The following is a 16,957-nucleotide window of genomic DNA, read 5'->3' as shown; positions in this document are numbered from 1 at the left end:
CACGTTGTTTTTTCATTCTTCAATGTGGAAATTATTTTTCATAAAACTTTTGGAAATATTCTAAGTTCAACATATACTACCCATTTTCTACTTTGAAGATGTTAGAATATCTTAGGGAGAAAGCGTTTTGTGCATTGTTTATTTATATACCAAAAGCTACATAAACTGTATCACTATCACACATAAATTAAACATAAATATATATAAAACACATACATATATCTACATAAATTGTATCGCTATTATATCTTTTGGTATTGCAAATAAAGATCATTAAAACTAGTAATGGCTGAATGGGCTATACAAATTACTTGACACTATCTAACATACCCAGTGTTCTTTGATAATCTTTAAATTCAGAATTCTACTGCTAACCCTGAGCTGGAGCGCTGAGGTTTGCTAGTTCCTTTTCCACCTGTCACACCACCCGCGACCCGCCTTCGGCTCCGCCCCTCACTTAGCCCCGCCTCTGCGCACAGGCGCACCTTCCACGCCCCCCTCCGTTCAGCCAGTGGCCGGTGACGTTTGTGAGAGTAGGACGTCCCTCTCAGCCAATGCAGGAGACCCTTGCTGACCCGGTCCCGCCCCTGCCGAGAGCTCGGCCGGAAGATGGCGGCGGCCGCTGAGTTGACGCTGTTGGAGAAGTGTCTGGGGCTGAGTAAAGGGAACAAGTACAGCGCTCAGGGCGAGCGCCAGGTGAGAAGCTGAGGCAAAGCGGAGGGGGAGAGGTGGACGGGAGCGCGGCCTGCTGAGCCGGGGTGGGACCGGGCAGGCGGGCGGAGGCGGCGGAGCGAGGATGTCGCGCGTCTCCTCCCCACAACGTGTCTGCGCCGCCGGCTCTCCAGCTGCGGCCCTGGCTCCCGGAGGGAGGCGGGGGCACCTGCTCCTCTCGGGCTTGGCCTGAACTTTTCCTCCTGCGAAGCTGTCATCATCATCCCATTCTGGGAAAGCAAGGGGGTCCTCAGAGAGCCCTCGGGTGGACCGAGTTGGAGGCCCCGCGTGTGCGTTCAGTGACAGCATTCGCTGTAACAGTACATTTCCTTCAGAATTACGCAGCGACTGCGGAGAGCAAACGGCGTGCCGAGTACACAGTGTTAGGCCGGGGGATACGGAGGTGGTCGAGGCGGACATGGCCCTCCCCTCAGGAAGCTTGATTTTTAGCTAGGTGGACAAACATTGCAGCTGTGTTAGTTACAGTACTGAAAAGTGCTGCATTTCAGCGTAGACATATGAGAGATCCCGTAGTGAGTCCTGGCGCAATTTGGGAGATTCGGTTTTTCTGAGGCCTTGTGAGGTCAAGTTCAGTGTGCAGCGTGCAGAGATTGAGGGGGGAAGTTCCGCGGTTGGAGATTGCCTGGTGGGGTGTAAGGACTCAGATTTCTGAGGGCTTTGAAGGACGTTTGTGTTTTATTAGGTGGGTGATTGCGGTGGAGGAATCAATGTATCAGAGGAAAATGTAGGAAGACAACTTTGGATTATGTACGTTTTTTACCCCTTTGAGATTTTTTTCTAGATGATACTTGGTTTTTGTTGTGACTTTTTCTGTTCCTCATTTAGTCCATCTTAAAACCTTGTCTCCAGAGCAGTCGTATTGTAGTTTTTACACGTCAGTTAGATTGAAGTCTGGAAAGGATAACATGACTTGCCTGAGACCAGCCCACGGATGGGTGCAGAGCAGGCAGTGGAGCCAGAGTGGCCAGCTTGTGCTTTTGCCTCTGTACTCCTGCTGATTCCTCCCCTTTTGCCCCTACTCCCTGGTTTGGTTTCTGTTTTTTAGGGAACGTTGCCAAACATGGTCTTGCCTTCAGAGAGCTTATGATCCAGTATGAGAAGTAGTCATCGACAGTTCATGTTAATCAGAACAGAAGAGCTGCTAAATGGAGGAAAGCGTTGTTGAGGAGTGTGGAAGAGAAAGTTAATTCTGACTCTAAAAATGAGTTTGTAAACTATGTGAAAAGCTGGTGTTTAAAGTGTGTAAGACCAGTAAATTACAAAAGATTGGGTAATTGGTGGTAACAAGTAGAGCAATATGGTGGATGATGCAATGCAAAGTAAACCCAGAGTTGTAGTTCGAGGCCCAATTGTGAGGGCTGTGGAGTTCAGAGTGTGGTTTCTTATTTTATTTTAATTAAACCTTTTTTTTCCTTTTTCTTTCTTTCTTTTTTTTTTTTAAAGCAGAGGACAGCTATTGAAGGTTTTCGTTGATGTGTTTGGGGAAAGGGATGAGGATATATGGTAAGATTTATTCATTTTGGGGGGAAGACAACTGACAGCAATAAGGCATCCGCTGCAGTATTATCGATAATAAAAATTTGAAAACAATCCAGGAATCCAGCTCTAGGAGAACGGTTATTAAATTATGTACATCAGCACATTGGAACGTTATTTACGTAGCCATTGAAAGTGATCACTTTGAAGACCATGGAACCTTAAGGTGAATGTGAAATGGTATGTGTCCCGTGACCGCAGCTGCATGAGGTTTGTCTACTTAGGCTGCGTAAAGGAAGGAGAATGAACTTTCCAGCCAAATGTACTTTCTTGAAACCCTGACTCTGCCGTTACAAACCTGGTGACCTTGGTTCTTTATCTGTAAACTAAGGAGGAAATTACTTACCTGTCTTAAAAGATATAATGATTAGATGAGAAAATAACTGGAAGTTTTTTGAGTTCCTGTGATGGGATTGTGGATAATTTGTTTTTCCAAATAATTTTCTAGAATTGTCATTTTACCCCCACAGTCAGCAGTTGTGAGTCCTTTTCTTTCCTCTTTCTTTCTCTCTTTTCTCCCTTTCTCCCTCTCCCTCTCTCTTTTTTTTCTCCCTCCCTTCCTTCCTGTCCTTCTTTCCTCCCTCCTTCCCTCCCTCCCCTCCTCCTCCCACCCTCTCTCTCTCTCTCCCCCTTCCTTCCTTCCTTCCTTCCACCCTTCCTTCCTCCCTCCCTCCCTCCCTCCCTTCCCCTACCTAAAAGCACACGCATCTCAGTGAGTTACCTGCCATAAAATGCACACAAACACAGTCAAGGAATGGAACACTGGCAGCATCCCCAGTGAGTTGCTATTGTTTTCTTTTAATGCGTTTTTTTAAGGGAGGTTATTGGTGATCTTAGAAGTAATGGTTTCATTTGAGGGTGAAGGCAAAAGTCAGAGTTCAAGGAGCTAAGTAATGAATGGAAAGTAGCCGGTGAGGAAGTGGAAAGCTGAGACTACCTCTGGTTGCTTCCTTTACCGTTTAGGAGGTAACCTTTGAATCTGTATCCATAAAATGTTAATCTCCCCGTATACTTCACATGGCCATATTGACCTAGATGTAAGTGTGAAAGGGCCCTGAACAGTGAAAATCGCTATCCGAGTTCAGTATACTATTTGAACTGAACAGATGGCTGAAAAGAGCAGCCTTCTTCCAGGGGAAATATTCTCTTGGTTTCCTGAGGTCATTTAGATTGTATACTTGTTGTTTATAATTGATCAGTCTCCCCATTGGTGATACTTTCCATTTTCTTTTAAAGTTCTCAAAATCCTTCGCTTAGTGGTGCATCAAGAACATTTACATTAATTAGCAATTTCTTATAATCTGAGCCTTCGGATTGCTGTTACAGTAGGGGAAACTTAGAAAGTAGGGTTGTTTTTCAGGTGATTACCTGAAGCCCATACTTTATTATTAGACTTTTATAATCAGTGACCTCACTCTAAATGACTCCAAAATTGATGAATATGCAAAATCCATGGCAAGGAAATCACCATCGCAGTCCACACCTAGTTAATGAGATAACTATTTATATTAGATCACACATCACTTAAACCAGGATAGAACTCATTTGGTGGTTCTAGCTGTATCAACATGAATTCAGTGTTCACTATAACTGTTTCTTACTTTTGTTGTTACAGAAGTTGGGTTTATTTAAGCATGTTCATTCACCTTGCTAAATAAAGTATGGGTAATCTTGATCAAAATTAATGTGGTATTATTAGGATTTCCATTTTCTCTTTTTGTACATATGTAGTTATACAGAAGCATCATTACTAATTTTTGCAATGTTATTACCAGTTTCATAGCATCAGTCATCTATTATCAAATGTAAATTATGTAACTCTTATTTTCCTGACTCGTTTGTAGGTAATTTAATATCTTAAGCGTATTTGAAAAGACAGTTTGGGATTAAGCGATTACTTAGAACTTACAGTCGTGATATAGTATTTGTTTTTAAAATTTATCTGAAGAATTTTTTTTCTTTTTAAGATTCCAGTTCTTCAGACGAACAATGGTCCAAGTCTAACGGGATTGACTACCATAGCAGCTCACCTAGTCCAGCAGGCCAACAAGGAATATTTGCTGGGGAGCACCGCAGAGGAAAAAGCAGTGGTTCAACAGTGGTTAGAATACAGGGTAACTCAAGTAGATGGACACTCCAGTAAAGACGACATCCGCACTGTTCTGAAGGTATCGCCACGTCTCTTTATAGGCTGAAATGTGTGAACTCTTAACAACAGGATGTCTCTTCCCTGAGATTCAGTAACTGAAGTTGTTGGCTTTCTTTACTTGTTTCCTTCTGCCTCATGTTAGTTTGTACAAACTAACAAGGAGCTACCTTGTTACATAGGTACCTCCTTGCCTGGAGCAGCCTCTGCCAGCCGCTCAGCTCAGACCTCAGCTCACATACCCCTTCCTCAGCTCGTCCTTGGCTACTCTGTCTCAGACAGATGCACTTCCTTGTTCTCAATGCTTTTCTTTCCTAACACAGCACCCTGTGCTTTTCCTTTGCAGCACTAATCATAGTCAATAATAATAGCTTTATATGATTTTTTAATGTGATGGCTTGATATTCATTTCCCCCACTCTGCAGTCCTGATTCCCTAAGCAGTAAAGTACTTTCTTAAAGCCAAGGGAGAATCAAAGTTTTGGTGGTTGTAGTTTGTAAAAATCCGTTTGATCTGAGAAAGCCCACATTTCCCGCCTTTGAGACTGATTGCTTTGGGATTTGTATTTTCTTTCTAAAGAGGTCAAGTTAGAATTAAAGAATCTATTGATATAAAATATAAACCAAATATGGCTCCAGAATCACTAAGAATAAAAAATCTTTATAAATAAAATTATTTTTGTTAATTATATAAAAATAAAGCATTGTTTTTTTTTGTTTGTTTTTAAGCTTAAAATTTGAAGGAACCTTAGAGATCACCCAGATAACCACATGTCATTGTAGGAATCCCTTCTGTTTCCTAATTTTATTCCAATTATAATATAAATTGGTAATATAAGTTGTACAAGAAGATCTTATGGTACTGAAAGTTTTTCATTTATCATTCTGGGAGAAATGATTTAAACTGTATTCCTGACAGATACCATCAATAGAACTGGTAGAAAATAAATTTCAGGTCTCTTTTCTTTATAGGTCTGTCCTGATCAACTACCCTTTTTTAATATCCACGAGTGGCAGCGTTCCCAAAGGGAAGCAAGCATGTCTTCCCTCTAAGTGAATGGGAGCTTTCAGGCAAATAAAGTAAATATAACTCTCTCTTACAGTTTTCCAAAAGAAAGCATTAGTAGTAAAGTATTTAATTCTGAAATATTTCATTGAAATTGGGTGTGTAAGTTCAAAAGTTGTATTCAGAGATTTGGTATTAGGAGCTTAGAAGTATAACATTGTGTCTGGGATATGTCAATATTATTATCTGAAATCTCAACTGGGAGAATCCAGCTGGCAATATGACCATCTTTGAAATGTACAAGGCACTGGATGATTTGGGTGGTCGCCCTTGCTCTGCCACTGTTTGCTCATCTGTCCCTACAGTGATGAGTAGGATACGGTCCTAGGGGCTGATGATACAGTGACCCACTAGGCACAGCCCCTGCCCTTACAGGACTCAGACCAGGGGGGGAGACAGATGTGTGTGTGATTTGGGGCCAGATGAGAAAGGGTTGTTTACTGTTTTACTTTGCTTTTTGCTATTTCATGATAGCGTTTTTATTTTAAAGGCAGTATCCGTTATAGAACTTTAAGGAATATAAGTAAGCAAATAAGAGAAATTTCAAACATTTGTAGTCCCACCATTGAGCGAGAACTGTTAGCAACACTTATGTTTGGTCCTCAGGTAGTGAATTGTTGACTCCCTTTCGTGTTCTTCACATGCTTTTTCTTTTCTCATATATATGTGTGTTGTATTTTAAAAACGGGCCACTCTTGGGCACTGTAACTTGTTTTTTTTTTGTTCACTGACAGTATGTTGGGAGCATCTTTTCAAGTCCGTAAATACTCGCTTATACGGTCTCTGATAACCTGTTAGTACTCCATCACATAGCTGTGCCAAGATTTAGTCTGTCCTCATGTAGTGTTGGATTGTTGCTGAATATTTTCACACATTCCCATTGGTTTCCTTAGGCAAATCCCTACAAGGGAAGTGGTTGGGCCAAAGCTGTATATGTCTCTAAGGCTATGTTGCTCCTCTGCCTTCCAGAAAAGTGTATTGACAGTGGCTTCTTCCACAAAACCCTTGCTGCCCTGGATGTTACCCCTTTTCCTTCTTTACCACCCCAATTTCATAACCAGAACAAACCAAAAAGTGATCTCTTTGTTTACTTGGCACTTTTTTCCTTGACGTTGTTGATGCTGTGGCATTTTTTTCATAATGCTTATGAGCATCTTCATTATTTTTAAAAATTTGCTTACATGTATTCTTTGCCTGTTTTCATACTGGGCTGTTTCCGTTTTTATTACTTATTTTTTAAAATTTTCCTACTAAGGATATTGTGAAAGGATTTCATTTACTTGCAAAAGTTCCATTTCAGAGTTAAAACCACAACGGCTCATAATTAAGGTGTAATTTCAGAAAGCAGGCATTATGATACACTAACATTTGGATCTAGATGGAGGATATATAGTTGTTTATTATACTGCTTTTTCAATATTATTAGAAGGTTTAACAATAGGTAATTAAGAGGAAAAAGAAAAATCAGCTGGAACTCTATAGAGGGAAATATTTTTTAAAGTTTGGCAGTGGCATCAGAAAGACTTGTTTAAAAAAAATGTAATGAACATCAGACATTAGTTCTGTTCCCTGAATATTTTGAATGTGTGAAATTCTGTTTTGAATTTCAGAATTCAATTTCTGAAAAATTTCTGAATTTCTGAAAATCAGAATTTAATTTCTGAAAATTTTGATTTAGATCACTAATCAGAAAGATATTACCTATTCATAGTTTCTGAAACTCCATTTCAAAGTCTATAACTAAAGAGTATAACCTTAAAAGAGTCTTTATAACTAAAATATAGATATGGATTCTATTTTAAGAATATATATACTATACAAAGCGGTGTTGAATTATTGTTTCAGACCTTTTTAAAAATGCTTCTTAACATTAATTGTAGATATATTTATTTTATTCTTATGCTTTATTAAACTTGTTTCATTTGAAGAAAAACCATCTCCATTAAGCAGATTATTATAAAATTTGAGTGGTAGCCTGTAATATACCAGTGTATTTTACCCTCTCTACCCAATTTTATTTTGATTCTTATGCATTTGCTTCCCTGTTTATGTCCGTGTTCCCTTATGTCATCGTCTGTGCCACCCCTAACAGTCCCATACTCAAATACCGTTTTGAAAATTACTGTCTTTAAGTGAAGGCATGGGCAAACTCAAAGAGATCAGATTCAATTCAGCAAACATTTACTGATTACTGAACCACTATGTGCCAAGCATTTGGCATATGATTTGAGAATCAAAACAGACTTCTCCCTCTACAGCTTAAGAAATTTTTCTAGAATGAATGCTATTGACCTCTGGGGCAGTGTTTTATAACTAGTCTTTAGAGGAGCCTGCGAGAATATCTGATATTTATAAATCTTTCTCTGAAGGTGAGATGAATCTTTTGTCTCCTTTCATGTGAATGTAATTTAATGTAAATTCCTGTGCTGTTAAACTACATGTTAATTTCGAGAGGGACCAAAAATATGTATATAATATATTTTCTTTTGTCTAGATTTTTTCTTTTCTCAGGAAACTAATTGATTTTATTTATGCTGGTCTATCAGACAATACTTCTGATTTAGATTAGGATCCTTTAAATTTTTTATTTAATTTTTTAACATGTACTTAAATTTTTTTTTCCTTCAAAAGTGCCTCTGAGCTGTTTAGGGAGCTCAGTGCTTAGCCTTTTAAAAATTGATGGTCATTGTCTGAGGAACAAATGACAGAGAACTTTCTGTAGCTTTAAATGGTGTTTAAAATTGGAGTCTTTAGGGTGTTAGAAAAACTAGATATCCAACTGCAAAAGAACAAAACTGGACTCTTACCTTACACAGTATTTAAAAATTAACTCAAAATGGATCCAAGTCCTAAACATAAGACCAAAAACTGTAGAACTCTTAGAAGAAAACCTGGGGGGAAGGCTTCAGGTCATTTGTTTTGGCACCAATTTCTTGGGTATAACACCAAAAGCACAGGCATCAAAAGTAAAAATAGATAAATTGGCCTTCATCAAAATGTGAGGCTTCTTTGCATCAGTAGACACAATCAACAGAGTGAAAAGGCAACCCATGGAATGGGAGAAAAATATTTGCAAATCATATATCTGGTAATATCCAGAATATATAAAGAACTACAACGCAACAACAACAAAAAACTAAGAAGCCAGTTAAAAATGAACAAAGGACTCAGACATTTCTCCAGAGAAGATATACGAAGCTAATAAGCGTATGAAAAGATGCTCAACATCACTAATCATTAGGGAAATGTAAATCACAACCACAATGAGACACCACCTCATATCCATTAGGTTGACTACTACCAAAAATAAACACCAAAATAGCAAGTACTGGTGAGGATGTGCAGAAATTGGAAAACTTGTACACTGTTGGTGGGAATGTAAAATGGTGCAGCTGCTATGAAAAACAGTATGGCGATTCATCAAAAGAGTTAAAATAAAATCATATTTACCATATGATCCAATAATTCCACTTACAGAAATATACCCAAAAAAATTCACACTAGGTCTCAAAGTGATATTTGTACACCCATGTTCATGCCAGTGTTATTCACAGTAGCAGTTAGGTGGAATCAGCCCAAGTGTCTGCTGACAGATGAATGGATGAATAAAATGTGGTCTATACATACAGTGGAATGTTATTCAGCCTTAAGGAAATTCTGACACATTTTACAACATGGATGAACCTTGAGGATGTCATGCTCAGTGAAATGAGCCAGTCACAAAAGGACAAATAGTATATGATTCTACTTATATACAACGTATAAAATAGTCAAATCCATAGAAACAGAAAGCAGAATGGTGATTGCCAGGGCCTGGGGGGTGAGGGAAAGGGGGTGTTGTTTAATAAGTACAGAGCTTTAGTTTTCTGAGATGAAAAAATTCTGAAAACTGATTGCGCCACAGTGTGAATACCCTTAGCACTTACTGCATTATGCACCTAAAAATGGTTACGGTGGTAAATTAAAATTTGATTAATTTTTACGTGTTACATGTATTTACCTCAATTAAAAGTTAAAAATATACATATATTAAAATGCAACAATAATTACAATAATTATTAATAACAATATAATTAATTGATATTAATAAATAATATGATCGATATTATAATTAATAGCATTGATATATTAATTAATATAATTGATATTATTGATTATACTTGTAATTAATAATTATATTATAGTTATTATAATTATAATAAATTATAATTCTCTTAAAACATAGGAATTGTTGGGCTTCCCTGGTGGCACGGTGGTTAAGAATCCACCTGCCGATGCAGGGGACACAGGTTCGAGCCCTGGTCTGGGAAGATCCCACATGCCACAGAGCAACTAAGCCCATGCGCCACAACTACTGAGCCTGCGCTCTAGAGCCCGTGAGCCACAACTACTGAGCCCGTGTGCCACAACTACTGAAGCCGGTGCGCCTAGAGCCCGTGCTCCGCAACCTCAATGAGAAGCCCGCACACCGCAACTAGAGAAAGCCCGCACGAAGCAGTGAAGACCCAACGCAGCCAAAAATAAATAAATAAAATAAATTTTTTTAAAAAATAGGAATTGTTGAGGAGCTTTTTATATTTTAATGGAAAAAATAAATCCAACATGAGCATGATTTACAAAATGCTCCCCCCGCAAAAAAATTGGAGTCTTTGAAATGATCAGAGATGGCTGTGAATATCATTTTCTAATGTTTTCTTATTTCTTTAAAATAAGGCTAATAATATTTACCTTATTTTTAAAAATGAGTTGATTGTTACGTGATTTGTGATTTTGAGTGAATTCAAATCTATTGTCAAAGATTAAATTTATTAAATTAAATGTCAGTATTGTGTTTTCTAATAGCCTTCTAAATGTTTCAAGTCAAATGTATAGTTAACTTTATTATTACTGTTTTTTAAATTAATATTTTTTAATTGTTTTTCCCTAGGATCTTAATTCATATCTTGAAGATAAAGTCTACCTTACAGGATATAACTTCACATTAGCAGATATCCTCTTATACTATGGACTTCATCGCTTTATTGTGAGTATTTGAATAGTTATTGGTGTTTTTGTCTGTGATGTTCAGAATGATTTGTTTTGTCTTGAATTTAAATCAAGTTTGAATTTTCAACTTATCACATGAAAGTGAAAGGAATTATTTTTATGCAAGGTACCTTATGCAAATATTCCTTCCATGGATCCATCACACATAGGAGCTTCCTGTTCCTTGACCTGCTTGATTCCTGTTCTTGTTCCTGTTTTTCTTTGGGGCTCCTTCTCTTGCCACCCTTTGTACTCGCTTGTCATCCTCACCTGGACCCCACCATCCCCTTTCTGCTCCAGCTCTACGCCTCGATTTCAGTACTGCACCTTCTGTGCCATCTCTTACCCTAGCTCTTAATCTTACTCCCTAGTTCCATCATTATCTGAAGTAACTCAATTCCTTCCCTCTTTCCAAACCCGTACACTTTCTTCCCCATCCAGCCTAGATCCCCTTTGTGTAACTCAAATCCCCAACTCTCGGTCAGTCCAAATATGTGCCTTCAGTGCTATCTCCCGGCTGAGCTATATCAGAGAAATCACACACAAGCTGTCATTAAGAAGATGAGCATTTCTCCCCTCTAATTAAAAAAAAAAAGATGACAAGGAAGTGTAACTCTTGCACACCAACGTGTATATTTACCTTCTTCCCTCTCTGGCTTATACAGGTCATGCGATAGGGAAAGGAAATACTCTAAGAAGGAGGGAGCTTGTGTGGAATTTCTTTGCCAGCAGAGTGGACAGGGTCCTAATGCACAGCACTTGTAGCACTGGCTGCCGAGCTGTTTCACTGTGAGTCTAGGTGCCCACAAGGGCGTATGGTTTTCAAGCAGGTTAGAAGAGTTTCATTCAATGCTGCGTGTGTAAACTAGACTTCCAGGGAGTTCCCTGGTGGCCTAGTGGTTAGGATTCCAGGCTTTCACTGCCGTGGTCCGGGTTCAATCCCTGGTCAGGGAACTAAGATCCCATAAGCCACACAGCTCAGCCAAAAAAAGTAAATAACATAAAACTTAAAAAAATACTAGGCTTCTGTTAACAATATTCAATGATCTCTGCCTATTTATATTCCCTATTTTGACATGTATATCCTTTTTATATTTAGTGATTACAGTATTATGATTGAGTATCCCATGCTTATTGTTTTCCAAACAAAATTGAGTGAAATGATAGGTAAATCACTGTTCACCGTCCCTTTGGGTTCATAAAATGAGTCCATAACCAAAGCAGCTCTCCCACCCTGGTCCACGTGCAGTCAGATTATGTCAGAGAAGTAAACACCTTCTCAAGGAACGGGCCTCACAGACGAGGCCTGTGCTGTGACAGCATTGCCCTGTGGTGTTAAATGACATTCCTGTTGAGTGAGGTGTAAATATACCCAGGTGAGAAAAAAAGTGATTACTAGGTGTTGAGTTCGGGCAGAGTAGACGGGAGGTTCAGACCGGCTTCCTGCTTGTGTTCATCAGACGGTTCTAGCGCTTTGTTTGCCATGGCAGTGCATTTATTTTTGCCCTCATACGTTCCTTCACTTACTTGTTCACGTTATTAAATACTTAATGTGTAGTCAGCACAATCAGCGCAGTATACAGAACAGCAGTCAGGGAACCCCGCTGGCACCAAATAGTCCTGCTGTATTTTGTTTCAGTGTGAGCCCGAGTTTAGTGGGGGCTGATTACTCTGAGATCTGGTCCATCTTAATTCCCTCTGAGCAATGTTACATTGTTCTTCCTTTGTTAAACTGCCAGTTATGTGGCCGTTCATTATCACCCCAGTGACTCATTGCTTTCTTAAAGTGATCTCTTCAGTAGATAGCAGTCCCTACGAACAGGCTGTTACTCAAGATTATTAAAATCCCTTGTAAAGTTATGTGCTGCTTGACTATAAGATTGTTATCAATGAGATACATTTGTTTCCAAGTTCGGAGCCCCAGTGGAGGTGTCATTCTTTTAGAAAGAAAGGAGAAGTAAAAAGAGCGGCAGCACAGCCCAGGAACGCCATAAAGCATGTCCCAGAGGCAGCATGGTGCCAGTTGGAAAGGCAGCAGACCAACATTTCACCCTGGTCTGGAATGGGTCACTCAGAGAGTTTCTCACATGTCTTCATGGAAAATTAGTGACTAAGAATGTTATCTGTTTGGCTTTAAAGTTCAGACTAGTTGTAGAGTGCCAGTATAAATAAGAAGGAATGATTAGGTAGAAGAGCCAAGCATCACTGTAGACTCACTGGCATTCTGACCAGTAAGAAGCAGGAAATGGTAACTAGAACAATCGCATCGTGTTTCCTGTTGTAAAAAAAAAAAGAAGAAGAAAAAAATAGTCAATTAGAAAGGAATGATGGAAAACCAGTTTTAAGTAAAATATTTGATGGGGATCCCATCCCAAAAGTTCTAAAAAAATGTAAGTTTGGTGAGGGTAAAATCTTTCTGTTTGTTTGTTTCTGTTTACAGTATGTTCAGAAATAGAATGTCTACCAAAAAAGTAGTGGCGGTAACAAAGCGAGGTCAGTCATAATTTTCTCAGACTCAAGGGGCAAGCTCCAAAGTTTAAACCAGAAGGTTAAGCATAACCTGATCCGTCTGAAAAAGTGCTGCATTTCTAGCAAAATGTTCTGAGGGAAAATGAACAAATTTACATTGTCTAAACTAGATCATCTAGTTAAAAATTATTGGAATAAATTAGGAAATGTTAGAAGAAACTTTAGAAGTTCCTGGAATAACAGTTATTTTGTGCTGTGGGTCTGTTATAATCCTTACACTAGAGACCAAAAAAGTGAAATTTTTAAGTTGGAGAATATCGATTTTGCCATGTGTTGTAGTTTGTTGCTGTTGTTAAAATCTTCAGTGATAGGCCTGGTGGCAGCATATGCTAGGCCCGGTGATACCAAATGCTGTTCTGAAGTGTAAATAGTAAATAGACACTGCCCTTTTTCCCTGTGTCAAAATCTGAGTGAACAACTTGAACGTAGATCAAACAAGCATCAGTACTTTATTGTTTGGAAATGCTTTCTTGGTGCATTTTAATTCATTCTGAAAAATAACATCTCACAAAACGGCTGAGTAGAGACTTTTTAAAATGAAAGAGTTCTGAAATTAGTCAAATTTGTAAGCAGTCAGATTGGATTCATCATGTATTTCAACAGCTGACATGAAATCAAGTTGCAGTAATACTTGCTACTTTTTGCTTTAACTGTCAGTAAAGAGGTTTGTTGAAGTTGGTTTTGAATTTTATTTACGTATGTAAATATGTATGTATGTATTTATGTATGAAGGGAGGGAAGGAAGGAGGAAGGAAGGAAGGAAAACTCACCCCCATTTCCTGTTAGAGTTGCAGCTCTGTTTACTAGTAGTTGAACTTTTTAAAAATCTTGTATTTTCTTTAGAAGTCAGTGGTGAAGTTCACCTATGGTAAAGATTTAGAAAAAGAACAAAAAGTTAGCTCTTTTACAAAATGTGTTTTACCTTTTGAAATATGGACTGATACTCGGTTTATTCCGCAATTGTTGTTTAAGTGCCTTCTATGTACAGTACAAGATAGTTAGGAATAATATAATTCTTTACATGTGAAACCATGAATTCTCTTTTAATAAAAAGTAACTTTTACACTAAAAAGAAGACTTTCTTGACCAATTTTCTTGACTATTGTGTTAATTTTTTTTTTTTTCTCGATGCGCGGGCCTCCCACTGTTGTGGCCTCTCCCGTTGCGGAGCACAGGCTCCAGACGCGCAGGCTCAGCGGCCATGGCTCACGGGCCCAGCCGCTCCGCGGCATGTGGGATCTTCCCGGACCAGGGCACGAATCCGTGTCCCCTGCATCGGCAGGCGGACTCTCAACCACTGCTCCACTGTGTTAATTTTTTAATCTGCTTGTCATGGCCTAACTATGTTATAGGTGAACAGTTATAGTCACATGTTTCTGATAACTGGATGCAACCCTCCACCCCCTTAAACAAGATGAGTATATTTTTGTAATTTGCTGTAGCAGCTTGCTGTGTAGGATTTAGACCAGAAACTTAAATTTTACATAACAGTAGCAGTGAGACCCCCCTGCTAGTAAACTGGTCCAACAGAGATAGACATTTGACACCAAAGATGTTAACAGATCAGATGTTGATACAGTTGTATCCTAATGTCATAAAGGAAAAAAGGAAGGCAGGATGACTTCTATCACTTTCTCTTTTTAGACTGCATTATAGTAAATGTGAAATGAAAATACAAGTTCAATTAAACATTTATTGAGAAAATGCTATATGTCTACCTTTTAATTTTATTGCTAATAATATTTTACATTCTGTAATAATTATTAGATACCAGAGTGATTTGTCCTTCAGTGTTGTTGACCTGGTGACTTAGCAGAGTGTTTGCCTGTAGGCACAAGTATATGCTAAATTCTGAACAGCCATCAGGCATCCATCGCTAAAAGTGCCTTCCAACAAGCAGACGGCCAATGGGTTTGAAGTACGTGAGGGTGACTGAGATTTTTGGTGTGCGTGAACATTCCTTGTCAGTTTTATGGAGACTTGCAATATGTTAAACAAATGAATTAACAACAAGAGAAGGAACTACACTAATCTTACCTGGTCCATGGCCGTCCTACTGGCTTCTCCTTACCTGACACCTCTTCATGATTCTAATCCAAGATTTGGCTCAAAGAAAAGGCTTCAAGTCACCTACTTTGGGATCTGAGCCCAGTGAAATGATAGGCACCCACTGTTTTGATTGCATCTTTCCCTAACCAAATCTCTGGGCATTCTTGTAGCTTGACAGTAAATTCTGTGAACTGCTACATCCTCTAAAGATTGAGTGTAGCTTTATTGCAGACAGAATTCAGAAGGTCTGTTGTTCATCTGAGACATACACCCCAGAAACAGCCCTTCCTTTTTGTATTAAGCAGTAACCCCTAACATTAAATGAGTCAGTGTCTTCTTCAGTAAAATTTTCCCCCAGAGTTTAGTAGAAAGAAGCAGTTGTCTACACATACATATACACCAGCCATCTACAAATGTATATATATATATATATATATATATATATATATATTTGAGTTTACATTGTATTCCCTTGTTAAGTATGTTAGATGCCAATAAACCTTTCTTATTTTAGGTTTGCGAAAAATATTGGAGAAAGAACCATGTCTTAGTCTCTCAGAAGCTATTCTCTTCCTTTCTTCTATTTTCCTTTACAATAAAGTAAAAAAACAAACTTTAGTCCTCCAGCTCCTGTGTTAATGTAAATTTTTCATTTGTTGAAAACTTCAGATTTCGCCCCTAAGCACATCTGGTTTTGAACTGAACATGAAATCATTAAACAAATGGTGGGTTCGTCCAAGTGGCTGAAATGGTTCACTCCTATCTGAATATGTTGGCTTTGAGAACTGTGGGGGTTTTTTTCCCCCCAATTTCTATCTCCTACTCAAATGGTATTAATAGTTGCACTTATGTAATGTCTGTGTTGTGTGTGTGTTTTTAATCTCTACTTAGGTTGACCTGACAGTTCAAGAAAAGGAGAAATATCTTAACGTGTCTCGCTGGTTTTGTCACATTCAGCATTATCCAGGCATCAGGCAACATCTGTCTAGTGTTGTCTTCATCAAGAACAGACTGTATACTAATTCCCACTAGAAGCCATCTGCGCTGTACAGAAGAGTGATTAAGATATTTTAAATGGAAAGTGTATTCTGGACCAGAGGACTGACATGAATTGATAGGCAGCCATTCTTTATTCATTGAAGTTGGTAGAATTTTTAAATTATAAACTTGTGTCCCAACATTTTATTTGTTCTTTAGTTGAAATTTTGCAGTTTTTTTAATGTAAAACTTCAAGTGCTATCAAAACTTGAGTTGAGATCAAGGTATCAATTATCTTATTTTTAGAGATGAAATTTATTTTAATAAAAGTTGCAAATCAGTGGCTTAATCTTAAAAAAAGTCATTCCGATGGTTGACATATTTGGCTATTTATTGACCTCTTTCATCTTATAAATTAATTTTCCCCTTCTGAATATTTATAGTAGTTTGCTTTTTAAGAACTAGGGTAAATTGTGCCAAGGAGACAAAAAAGGGAAGACAGATGGATTTGTTTTCAAATATTTATGTGAGCCAGTAAACGTGGTTGAAAAATTGAAAAAGTCATTTTTTTGTTTGTTTCTTTTCTGTTGTCGGTATTCATTGAGGTGAAACTACTGCACTGCCCTAGAGGGAAGTGGAATAAAACACATTCCCTCGAATTCATGGTTCTTTTGTTGTCTTTGGGCTCATTGGAATATGCAGTAGCTAAAAAGCAATGGGAAATTCCCACTATCCCACTAATTTTGGACTTGGTAACTACTAGATTTTTCTAAACTAAAAACCAACATAGAAAGGCTGCTGTTGACATTCTGTGTAAAGAACGAAGACTCATACTGTATTAAAACAAACCTATACAGTTTATAACTCTTAGTGGCTGAGTAAATAAATAATCAATGA

The 16,957-nt window shown here is 38.3% G+C and overlaps 1 protein-coding gene across 3 annotated transcripts; it reads left to right on the top strand.

The window, feature by feature from the left end:
- Window positions 1-558: 558 nt before the first annotated feature.
- On the top strand, window positions 559-16,719 carry EEF1E1 (eukaryotic translation elongation factor 1 epsilon 1). 3 transcript variants are annotated; one of them, XM_089918276.1, is made up of 5 exons: window positions 619-696; window positions 2,179-2,235; window positions 4,236-4,436; window positions 10,407-10,502; window positions 15,974-16,719. In XM_089918276.1, exons 2-5 carry the CDS (start codon window positions 2,233-2,235, stop codon window positions 16,112-16,114), a joined length of 441 nt encoding a protein of 146 aa, XP_089774402.1. In that variant the 5' UTR covers window positions 619-696; window positions 2,179-2,232; the 3' UTR covers window positions 16,115-16,719. The 3 variants fall into 3 exon arrangements, with proteins under 3 accessions (XP_022442334.1, XP_089774402.1, XP_089774401.1); XM_089918275.1 differs by having other exon boundaries at window positions 2,179-2,448; XM_022586626.3 differs by lacking the exon at window positions 2,179-2,235 and having other exon boundaries at window positions 559-696.
- The last annotated feature ends 238 nt before the right edge of the window (window positions 16,720-16,957 follow it).

Source organism: Delphinapterus leucas, chromosome 10, assembly GCF_059928025.1.
Source record: "Delphinapterus leucas isolate spDelLeu-1000000601 "Yukka" chromosome 10, BTC_Dleu_Yukka2, whole genome shotgun sequence".
Classification (NCBI taxonomy): domain Eukaryota; kingdom Metazoa; phylum Chordata; class Mammalia; order Artiodactyla; family Monodontidae; genus Delphinapterus; species Delphinapterus leucas.
Note: the sequence above shows the minus strand (reverse complement) of the source record. Positions and strands in the feature narration are given on the sequence as shown.